Genomic DNA, 11997 nt, shown 5'->3' with positions numbered 1-11997 from the left:
GCCTGGCCGGCCCCGCCTTTCTTTCCCTGCCTGGTTTCGTAGGAAAGAGAGGGCGGGGCTTTCCTAGCTGGCCCCGCCCCCTTATTGCCCAGCCTGGTTCCGTAGGACGAAGAGAGGGCGGGGCTTGCCTGGCCGGCCCCGCCCCTACTCTCTTCGCTTGGTTCCGTAGGAGGGAGGGAGTAGAGGCGAGGAGTGGGCGGGGCTTGCCTCCCTGTCCCCGCCCACTCCCCGCTTGGCCCCGCCCTCCCGCGATGGCGGCGCTCTCGGCCGCGGCTCCGGCTCCCGCGCGCGCTCCTTGGCGTCCGCCTCAGCCTCTTCGCCTTCCGCAGCCGCGGGAGCCGCGCGGAGAGCCCTGAGGGAGGCCGAGGCGGGATGGAAGGCCAGGCCAGGCCAGGGCGCGGCGGCGGCGGCGGCCTACTTCCTGAGGGAAACCTGGAAGCCATGAAGGAGCCCGGCGAGGAGGGCGAAGGGGAAGTCCTGGCCTCACCCCCGGAAGCCCCCCCGGAGGCGGCCCCCGCTGTGCCGCAGGTGAGCCGGGGAGGGCCTGGGCCTGGCTTGGGCGGCCTTCCTGCCCCTCTCCCTCCCTCCTTCCTTCCCCTCAGGGGCTCTTTTCCCCTCAGGACTCCTCGCCTCGTTCCTCCGCCGAGTGCAGCGCCCCCTGTCGGCCTCATTCGAAAGGAGAGATATGCAAATTGCGGGGAAACAAACAAGCGAGGCCTTAGGGGAGGCTTTTCCGGCCTTTGACGCCCCCTCCTGATTTCCCCCTCCCTTTGGAACTGTTCCCTCCCTGATCCTAAAGGGGGGGCTTCTTTCTCAGTCCTTTTTTGTGTCTCTAAAGCCGAAATCAAATCCGCTTTAGACTATTTGTGTGTGTGTGTGTGGGGGTCAGAACCAGTACTTTACATACAAGTATTATTATTAAGTGTTATTGTTTTGAGAGACGAATGGAAAATGCTTTTTGCAAATGTTGTGTTTTTTAAAAATTAATTTTAATTTTTTTAATAAAGTCTCGAAAGCAAAGCAGGACACGCCCCTTTTGGAGGGGGTCGCCTTTAGAGAGAGCCCCCCCCCCCATTTTCCTTCCTCTTGGCCTTTTGTTCTCTGAGAGAGAGATGTGGGGGGTGGATCAATATATAGAAATATATATTGTGGAAGGCTTCCATGGCCGGAATCACTAGGTTGTTGTAACTTTTCTGAGCTGTCTGGCCATTTTCCAGAAGCATTCTCTTCTGACGTTTCGCCTGCATCTATGGCAGGCATCCTCAGAGGTTGTGAGGTCTGTTGCAAACTAGGAAATTTGGGTTTATATAGAAATATATGTATATAATGTGTGTATGCATATATGGCTTCCTTCCCTTGCCATTATTTAGGCTCCTCCCTCTTCCTCCCCCCTGAAAAAGAGCCCCAGATTGTGCAAAAAATTCTCCCTTTTGAAACAGTTCTGTGCAACAAGGAAAAAAAAAGCCGAATTTCCTTCATTTCCATTAATGCAAAATATGCAAAATCAAATAAAAATTTCCTTTTGTGCAAAATATATCCAGAACTGCAACAGGGATGAAGTTGCATTTTTTTTTATTTTTTGCAAATTTTTTAAAAAATAAATTAAAATTAAATCATGGAAATTTCCCCCCTATTCTTGATTAAATACCGATTTTTTTTCTTCTCTCTCTCTGGCAAGCCTTTTACTGGATTTGCATTTCAGAATTTGTCTCCTGTTTGAGTATCTTATGTTGGTGTTGTGAAATTTGCAAAATCATTTTGCTCCTTGCTCTTCTTGTGTTTTTTTCTTTTTTTTTCTTTTCTGTTTTGCATTTTCAAATAGAGAGACATTACTGTGAAAGGTTTATTTAAAAGTCAAACCATTTCTCTCTCAAAGGAAAGACTTCTGCGCCTGGGGCAGAAAACCCAAAAAAAAAATTTAAGGGGGGAGGGAAAGGGTTCGAATTTGAAAGAGGAAAAAGAGCAAATCTTGCAGAGCCTCCCCTTTTTAAAATGGGAACAAAATATCAAGATGGCCGACTCAAAACAGCTGCAGCAGCAGGGAATTTGAAAAGGGCATTTTCTGTAAGGAAACAAGACACATTTTTCTGCAGCTTCAGTCCCTTTTTTTCAAACCCAGAGAGCTCAATTCAGGCAAATGTCTTAGGAAATTGAGAAAATTTTTCATTTCTGAGTTCTGGAAAAAAATTAAACAAAAAATTCAGAATTTGGAGGGAAATCCTGAGGAAAAAAGTTGGTGCTTTGGCTCATTTTGTTTTAATTGCTCACATTTAATTGGATTTCAGTGGCAAATTCAGTGTTCTTTTTTTCTTTTTGGGAGGGGGGGCTGCAATTGCAGATTTCATCCCCGACCAATCGGATCCCCCCTTTCCTTCCTCCCCCTCCTCAGGGGGGCTGCTGGGCATCATGGAAGCTTCTGGAACAAACAGTAAAACAAAAAAACAATTTTTACAAACAGACCCAGTGGCTTTGGATTTTTCCAACTCTTAAGGGAAAAAAAAATCCATCCTGGGGAATATTTTAATTTTTTTGGACAGAAAAATAAAAAAGGGCCACACTTTGAGAAATATTTCAAAAGGGGAGGGGGGGAAATTTGTAATTAGGACTGGGTCCACCAGACTGGACCGAACTGGTTTCGGGTGGCTGGTTTCCAGCAACAGGTTTTGACAATGGCATGGGATGGCTGAGGGGGGGACACGCCATGGACGCAGATCTCAAATTTCCAATTAAAAATAAATAATTTGTGTCACGTGACGGGTGACTTTGGCTGTTTGCTCGCCTGCCTGCCTCTCCCTGCTCTTGCCTTTGAAAGATCTGCAGGAATTTGAGGAGGGGGGCCTCAGGGAGAGAGCGCTTGACCAAAGAGGAGGAGGAAAGGGAGGGGGCTCCTGCCTTTTGCCTATTTTTTGGTGGAGGGGGATCCATTTGACTCCAGAGCAGCAGAAGGAGGAGGAGGCGTCCCCCTGGCTGCTGTGCCACGGAGGAGAAGCCATGTTGGATTTCCTTAGGATGCTTCATGTTTTAGAGACAGTTGTGGCAAAAAAAGCAACACACAAACTGGGAAAGTTGGCAGCCCCCTTCCCATCAATGCAGGGTCTGCCTGCAAATGCATTAAGGGACTTTTTATTTTCTTTTTGCAAGGGAACTGTTTTGCACATTCTGTTTCAAGGCACCTTGTACAGCTTGCAACGTTGACCTTCCTAAGAAGGGTCTTCCTAGGAGGGATCAGTACCCAAAGGACCCAGAGCAGACCCTTGGAAAGAGGGGGCTCCCCTTTCCCACCCACCCAATTTCCCCATCGCAGAGAGAAAGAAGGAAGGAAGTCCTGCGTAGGACTTGTGAGTTTGCAGCCGTATATTTTCACAGACCGACCCACTGCAGCGAAGACCCAGGCCCCGTTTCTTGGGGTCAGCTTTGGTCAATGCAGTTGTTGCATAACCTGGTGCTTTAATTGAAATGGCTGCAACCTGTAATTTGGGAAATGGACTCGATTACCAGAAAGGGGAATACACCTTTTCTTTGTATCCATTTAAACTGTGTTCTGAACCTCCATGTTTAGGAGGACAGCCCTTTTGGGCAGTGGGAAGATTGGAAAATGTTCCAGTGCCCTAAATAGAGCACAGTCTGAGTTTGCATGCTCATTTGACTGATATTTACCAAACAAAACTTTTTAAAGTCCAAGTACACCATGTGTATTGGTATGGATGACTTTGTGTTGAAGGTAGGCAGGACCTTGGGCTCATCCTGTCACTGGGCTTGGCCTTAAAGTAAAGATAAAGGTTTCCTCTCGACATTAAGTCTAGTGAGTTCCGACTGTGGGGTGGGGCTCACCTCCATTTCTAAGCCGATGAGCCGGCATTGTCCGTAGATACCTCCAAGGTCATGTGGCCGGCATGACTGCATGGAGTGCTGTTACCTTTCTGCCAAAGCAGTACTTATTTATCTACCTACATTTGCATGTTTTTGAACTGCTAGGTTGACAGAAGCTGGAGCTAACAACAGGAGCTCACCCCATCCCATGGATTCGAACCGCCGACCTTCTGGTCAGCAAATTCTGCAGTGGAGCTGTTGTAACATGGGAGTGGATCTCTCTGTGTACAGGGCTCAATTGCCGATCTCTGAACCAGTTGAAGCTTCAGAACTATCTTCAAAGGCAGCCCCACGTAGAGAGCTTTGCAGTAGTCAAAGCAGGACTGGCACAAAAGATTTAATTGTGCGAAGGCGCTCCTGGCCACCGCTGACACCTGGTGCTTCAGGGTCAACTATGAGTCCAGGATCATCCCCAGATTGCAGACCTGTGTCTTCAGGGGGAGTGTGACTCCATCCAACACAGGCTTGTAATCCCACACCTTGATCTGCCATTCGACTGACCAGGAGTGAATCTGTCCTGTCTGGATTTGTTTCAACTTGTTAGCCCTCATCTAGTCCATCACTGATGACAAGCAGTAGTTCAGGTGCAGGATGGCATCCTCAACATTGTGTGGAAAGGAGTAAAAGAGTTTGGTGTCATCTGCATAGATTTGACACCGAACTCCAAAACTCTGGATGATCTCTCCCAGCGGTTTCATATAAATGTTAAATAGCACTTTCTTTTGACATACATCAATACGGTCATACCCCACAACAATCACATTTCAAACTGCACAACATATATCTATACTAGGCACGGGCAAACTTGGGCCCTCCAGGTGTTTTGGACTTCAACTCCCACCATTCGTAACATCCTCAGGCCCCTTCCTTTTCCTCCTCAGCATAGAGAGTTTCATCTATGCTGACAATCGTGCCATCACCACCAAGGCAGGGAGCTTTGAAATGGTTGAACAGAAGCTTAAGTGGCTGAGGAGGAAAAGGAAAGGGCCTGAGGCTGCTACGAATGGTGGGAGTTGAAGTCCAAAACACTTGGAGGGCCCAAGTTTGCCCATGCCTGATCTACACTCTAATTATGAGTCTAAACTACAAACATATATACATAAATTGATTTTAAACGTAGATTTCCTGCTTCTGTTTTTTTCGCTTTCTCTATAATGTTGGGTTTTATTTCTTCCACCTTGTATCCCACAAATGATTTACTTCTACTTCTTTTAACATTAGCAAATAAATATCTCAGCAGTTTATATCTCCAAACGTTGATATGAAGTTTTTCCCTTTCCATCTTTGTGCATTTTCAGAACATAAAATGTATCGGGCATCGCTTGGCTTAGCATAAGAGGGCCACCTTTGATCTTAAAAGGACATTTCCCTCCCTTCCCAAGATAACCAATTGGATTTGCTCTTTAAATTATTATTAGTGTCTTAACAGATGGAGCACAGGGCCCTGAACTCTAAGGAACCATTGAACTCTGAGGAATCACTTTTGTTTTGGCAGTTTAAGGGTAGTTGGCAAAGAGGCCTGCTATAGAAACAGGAGCAATTGCCAATGTGAATAAAGCAACGGCTGTGAGCCTCTGCTCCTCTTGTCAAGCCAAGCTGACGGAATGCATTCCTTCCTAAAGAGAAACTGAGGCAGGAAACCAGGCCTGGGAATGGTCTCAGAGGCTCAGGTGCAGCTTGCCCACTACCTGGCTTTTAGAAATAAGATCACAGGCTTCAGTGTTGTATTATTTATTCTAAAAAGGAAGGTCCTATAATCCATTTCCCCTGAAGCTTTCTGTTATGTTTATACAATAGAGTCTTGCTTATCCGACCTTCGCTTATCCAATATTCTGTCTTATCCGACACCCCCATTTTCCTCCAGCATTTCCCCTTCAATTACAGGTGCACTCCCCAACTCTCCCCATTCCCAATAAGACAAGTAGGAGGCAGGAAAGGGGAAAAAAAGGCAGGACCGGAAGTGGAAGCATCCTCCCTTCTTCCCTCTGTGATTTTCATGCTCCCACTTCCTGCTGGGCCCCTCTAGCCCCGGGGCATTGCCTTGCCTTAACCCTTTGAGTCCCTGTTGTTAGTATTCTAGGTGTCTAGTGCCATGTTGGACTGGTAACTGTAGGAGACTCCATAGTATCTGACATTTTCGTTTATCCGACGTCTTCTGGCCCGTTTATGTCAGATAAGCGAGACTCTACTAAAGCCATGTTTCTCAACCTTCCTAATGCTACGACCCCTTAATACAGTTCCTCATGTTGTAGTGACTCCCAACCATAACATTATTTTTGTTGCTACTTCATAACTGTGAATTTGCTACTGTTATGAATCGTCATGTAAAAATCTGATATGCAGGATGGCTTTTGATTTACTAGACCAAATTTGGTACAGATACCCGATAACGCCCACGTTTCAATACTAGTGAGATTGATGGGGGGGGGGGGTCTATTTTGTCATGTGGGTGTTGTAGTTGCTGGGATTTATAGTTCGCCTACAATCAGAGAGCATTCTGAACTCCACCAACAATAGAATTAAACCAGTCTGGGCACACAGAACTCCCATGACCAACAGAAAATATTGGAAGGGTTTGGTGGGCATTGACCTTGAGTTTTAGAGTTGTAGTTCACCTACATCTAGAGTGCACTGTGGACTCAAACAATGATGGATCTGGACCAAACTTGGCACAAGTATTCAATATGCCCAAATGTGAACATTGGTGAAGTTTGGGGAAAAGAAATCTTGACATTTGGGAGTTGTAGTTGCTGGAATTTATCAAAGAGCATTTTGGACCTCACCAACGATAGAATTGGGCCAAACTTTTCACACAGAACCCCCATGGCCAACAGAAAATGCTGTTTTCTGATGGTCTTTCGTGAACCCGTCCCAGCATTGAATGTTTGCCGTGTATATGCTGTGCTCCGCCCTGAGTCCCCTTCGGGGTGAGAAGGGTGAATATAAATGTTTTAAATAATAATAATAATGTTTTAAATGTTTTAAATAATAATAATAATGACCCCCCCAGGGGTCCTGACCCCCACGTTAAAAAACACTGGCCTAAAGTGTGACCATTATTACTTTTGCCTTGGAAAGGCCTTGTCCAGGCCTTAGGACCAGGAAGTGGGGGGTTTTCTTCAGTGGGCTTCTCACCAAATGCAACAATACTCCAACTTCTCACCAAATGCAATAATCCCCTTCTGCTTCCTCTCCGCGCTTGCGCTGACAGAAGCCTCTGCCTTTGCTCTTAACAGACAGTTGAATCAATTTTTGATTATGGAGATTCCAGAGTCTGCTGTAAACATCAATGGAAATGGGTGCTTTCAACAAACAAACGGAAAAAAATTCTTTTAAATTTTTAATTTCCTTTTTTCTCTTTTGAGGGTTTGGAACTGTAACCTGTTTTCTGTTTTTGTTTTCATTTACAGTTCTACAACAATGTATGAATTTGTAAAATATGAACACAATAAATGAAATCTTTAAAAAAATCTTTTTTTTTAGAAAGGGAAGAAACATTCTTTCAGCGGAATCATTATTTGATGACTGTGAAGAGCAGTTAAGTAGCGAGGAAGAAACACATGGAAGCATTGGCTCTGCTCCAGGAAGGCAGGGGTCTTGCTCTGAAGTTTTGCTGCAGATTGGGGAGGGGGGTTATGGCATTCTGTGGGGGGGGGCGCACTGTAAACCAGGCCTCCTCCTCCTCCTATTGATTTTGGGATAGGACTCAGAGTGCCTGCTTTTCTCTATGATAGCAGAAGAAGGAAGGAGTGTAGCCAAGCTATGATCACATTTCCTTGAGTCTCATGTGCCACCAAATCTAATGCGCACCCCAATTTTTAAAATCCTGAAACCAGAAAAAGTATTTGCTGACCAAAAAAAGGTGTGCTTTACAATTACTACCTGCTTGGAATCACTTCTTCAAAACACCCTGGGTGCATCTCTGCTGTAGAATGAGTCCACTTTAATTGCCTTGGTCCATTACTATGGAGTCATGCAGTTTGACAAGGTCTTGAGCTTTCTCAGTCAAAAGATCCTGATGCCTCGCCAAACTGCAAATCCCAGGATCCATAGCAATGAGCTGTGGCCATTAAATGAGAGATAGGACCTCAGGGTGCAGCTCCTCCTTTTGCTTTGGCTCAGCATAATCACCGTGTGACATAAATCTCATGCGCACCCCATTTTGTCAGGGGCAAATCACATTTACCGTTCCTATGGATAGGGCCATGATCCCCTGCTCACCTTCCTGGGAGCAAGCATCATTAGACTCCGCGAGACTTTACTCGTAAGTCAGATGTAGGCCTGCACAGTTGTTTTGAAACAAGCTGTTATTGATTTGGGTTTTTAGGCCTGTAAAGTCAGTGCCCTCTTAGGTGAAGCAGAAGGGCTGGGCCCAGTGCTGAGCGAATCTGTGGTGGAAACTATTGGATTTACAGAGCCGTTTCTATCAATATCTGAGGCGCCAAAGGTCTGGATTCCATGCAAAGCAAGCAGGGCTGCCAGGGCAAAAGGGGTTTCTCTATCCGTCGCTTGGCCTCCTTGCACCCACCTTGACTGCTGGTGGGGAACATGTCAGAAATATAAAAAATTAACTAGGTATTCTTAATGTGTTGTCAAAGTCTTTCATGGCCAAAATCAGTGGGTTGCTGTGGGTTTTCCGGGATGTATAGCTATGTATAGGTATTTTTAATTATGAAAATGTGAGTCAAGCACTGAAATGGTTAAATAGATGCAATGACTCAGTAAAAGCTCCAGTTCAATATAAGTAGATGTGCCTGTAGCTTAGTACGCCTCAGTGTTAGTTCCTCTCAGTATGAAAAGGCTTCAGTCTGAGACAGGCCTCAGTGTGAGGTAGGCCTCAGTGTGTGAGAGGCCTGGTGAGAGAAGCCCCAGGTTGAAGATCTTGTGTGTAAAGCTCCAGTGTGAAGGCTGCTGGGTGTAAAAGGCCACTGTGTAAAGTTCCTGTGAGAGGAAGCTCAGTGAAAGCCAAGCTGTTTATCTGCATGAGAAAGAAGCCCAGCGTGGAAGCAAAGAAGGAAGTATAAAGAACTTTATTTGTATTATGGAAACCTTGTTCTTGTGAACTTGTTGGGCGAGTGGGCTTATTAACCAAAGATCCTCTTAATAACTGTACAGCAGAGTAATTTACTAGCAGCAGCATGACCCAGCACCAGTAGCCCAAAGTGACAGAAGAAAAAAACACAGACCAATGTTATCTCTTCCTTAGGAGGCTTTTCTTTATAGCAAAATAACATGGTTGCACTATTTACAAGAACAAGGTTTCCATAACACAACGTTTTTCACAGCCACAGAATGGTGAATCAGGGTATCTTTGCCCTTCTGGATGGTCAGTCTTGGTCAGATGGTGCCAGACAAGGTTTGAGAGTCTGACCACAGACATAGGTAAGTCATTTGTGTCTTCTCCTCCTGCCAAAACTGGGGTGCAGCTCAGAGTAAGATTAATTTCAGCAAGGTACAAACATGAAGATAAGAATGTATTCTGTTAGAACACAGGAGGCTCTTAGTTTCTGCACAATCCAATCCCTCCCTCCAAGTCCTTTCCAAAGACATAGGGGTTAAGAGTCCCTTCCTCCTCATCAGGTCAGTAAAAGCCCCCCTGAATTACATTTTTAAATCTGCAGGGGAGGGAGCCATTCTAACCCTCCCTCTTTTGAGAGAAGACCCTTTTGCACTTGGGAAGGCAAAGGGATGTGTTTGGGTAGTGTTTACTTTTGCGTTTTTGCTCAGTTTCAATTTTTGGAATCTCTCTTGCCTGTGGCTCCTTGGGGGCCCTGCCCCACTTGTGCCCAGCAGTGGATAGTGGGGTGAGCAGTGAGCCCTGTGCTGCTTCCTCTTATAAGACGGAGGCTGAGACCAATTCATGCATGCCTTCAGTTTTTAATGTGAAAAGTCAGTAAGGCGTTGCAAATGGACCTGTCCTTCATATTTTTATTTCTGTTGAATCATACCAAAGAGGCATTTATAAACGTATGCTTTGTGGGAGCTAGAAATGGGATGGAGAGGGGCTCCTGGTGAAGGGCAGGACCCCCACCTTGCCTGACCCTTGAGAGGATTGGGGGGAATTCTGCATCACCTGGCTTGGCTTGAGTCACTTCGTGTCCTTATGATGTCACCAAGCACTGCAAGACGCTCATTATCCCAAATAGCAAACGCTTAACAGGAGTAATTGTTTTCCACTTCCATTTTTTAAAGTGTGCTTAATCCTTTTGGCCTCCTAAACCTGCGTGACGTTGCCCGGGGCATCCTGCCTGTCATGTCTTCTTCTGCTGGGGTTTGTTCTTGGAAGGAGGAAGCCCTTTGGCACAGGTGGGAAAGCCCCTCCCCTTATAGAGTTCCCTTGCTACTTCACGGTTCACTTTTAGCGGACGCGCTGTTTCGCAGGTTTTTGAAAATATTAATAAAAAATATTAAATATTTATGTCCAGTGGAGGCAAGGGACTCCAGAAGTGTGGCGGCCTGAGGCGTGGTGGGAAGGCCTATTTCCCTGGCCTGCTGCTGCCTTTGTGGCTCCGGAGGTTCTGTGGAGGCCAGGGAGGCAGGCAGGCACCCTTGGGATGGGCCGAGAGGCGGGTAAGGAAGCGCAGATAAGAAAATAATATATTAAAAATATAAAATAATGTATAAATATTAAAATTAATCTGGCGTCCCTACTTCATGGACTTTCATGTATCACGGGCGGTCCTGGAATGGAGCCCCCGTGATAAGTGCGGGAACACTGTACCTGTGTCTGCATGGGAAGGTTGCCTGGCGGAAGGCACCAGACTCTGGTTTGTTGGGGTGCAGGGCTTCTGGCAAATATTGGTGCATGCGAGGACTAATACTCAATGGAGCTATGGAATCAAATGGCAGGGAAAGAGATTCCACCTGATCATCAGGAAGAACTTCCTGAGCATAGGAAGAAGAGCGGTTCAACAGTGGTACTCTTTGTCTTGAAGTCTGGTGGAGGCTCCTTTGGAGGCTTTTAGAAAGAGGCTGGATGGCCGTCTGTTGGGGGGACTTTGATGGTTCTTTCCCTGCCTAGTGGCAGAATGGGGTTGGACCGGATTGCTTTTGGGATCTCTTCCAACTGTAGGATTCTGTGATTCTTTAATCCTATTTCCCAATGAACCTGCTAAGGGATTGTATGGTGTCTTTCCCAGCAGAAGGGGAGTTGGACTGGATGACTCCTAGGGTCCCTTCTTACTCTAGGATTCTCTGATTCTCTCTGAAGGGAAGGGGGCTGGGTCTCCCCCCCCCCTTTCCAAGTGTCCCCTCCTGCAGGAACTCTGGGGCCCATCTCCTATACCCCCCCGCATTGCCTTTCCTCCAAGTCAGTGTCCAGAGCACCCCCTCTGTTCTAGCAAGTCTTGTATTTTGGTCACTTGCAGTACAATTCTAAGTTATTTTACATGATAAATGATTTAGTATTATTTTAGTCTCTTAAAATTATTATTTACTAACTTGGGTCCCTGGCATTGCCCGGGTTATTTGAACAAGCCATTTTTTTAATTGTACAAAATGCATAAGGTTGTGAGTGAACTACAACTCCCATCATACCAAGTTAACCCCGAGAAACTACAGTTTGTTATATGTTATGCAAGTTTGCTCTGAATGCCTCATCAGTGGGGTTCAGTGTGCTCTCTGGCTGCAAGGCAATCTACAGCTCCCACTATGGTGAGTCAGTCCCCTCAAACCCCTCCAGTAGGTTGAGTTAGTCATGGGTGTTCTGTGTGCCAAGTTCGGTCCAGGTCCATCATTTTTGGAGGTCACCATTTCCCTGGTTGTGGGTCAACTACAACTCCCAGAAAGGAAGGTCAGTTCCCCCCAAACCCCTCCAGTAATCAAATTTCAGCATGTATGTGTACCAAACATGGTCCAGATCCATTGGTTTTGGGGTTTACAGTGCTCTGTGTATGTAGGTGAACTACAACTTGCCCAAATCAAGGTGAATTTTCCCCAAAGACCACTATTTTTGCTGGCTATGGGGGCTCTGTGTGCCAAGTTTGGTCTAATCCCATCTTTGGTGGAGTTCAGAGTGCTCCTTGATTGCAGGTGAACTATAAATCTCATTACGTACAACTCCAAAATGTCCATTCCCCTCCAAACCCACCAGTATTCAAATGTAGGCATATCGAGTATGCATGCCAA

At 46.0% G+C, this 11997-nt stretch overlaps 1 protein-coding gene across 8 annotated transcripts in view; it reads left to right on the top strand.

Annotated features, from left to right (window-relative positions):
- The first annotated feature begins 217 nt into the window (after positions 1 to 217).
- Positions 218 to 11997, top strand: part of ZNF618 (zinc finger protein 618) — a 44430-nt gene continuing 32650 nt past the window's right edge. For all 8 annotated transcript variants that reach the window (XM_067471915.1, XM_067471917.1, XM_060757246.2 and 5 more), the window contains exon 1: positions 218 to 528. In XM_067471915.1, coding sequence (XP_067328016.1) covers positions 373 to 528 — 156 coding nt within the window. In that variant the 5' untranslated portion in view covers positions 218 to 372. The remainder of the gene's footprint in view (positions 529 to 11997) is intronic.

Source organism: Anolis sagrei, chromosome 11 (assembly GCF_037176765.1).
Source record: "Anolis sagrei isolate rAnoSag1 chromosome 11, rAnoSag1.mat, whole genome shotgun sequence".
In the NCBI taxonomy this organism is placed as follows: domain Eukaryota; kingdom Metazoa; phylum Chordata; class Lepidosauria; order Squamata; family Dactyloidae; genus Anolis; species Anolis sagrei.
This window is presented reverse-complemented; position numbering and strand designations above follow the sequence as displayed.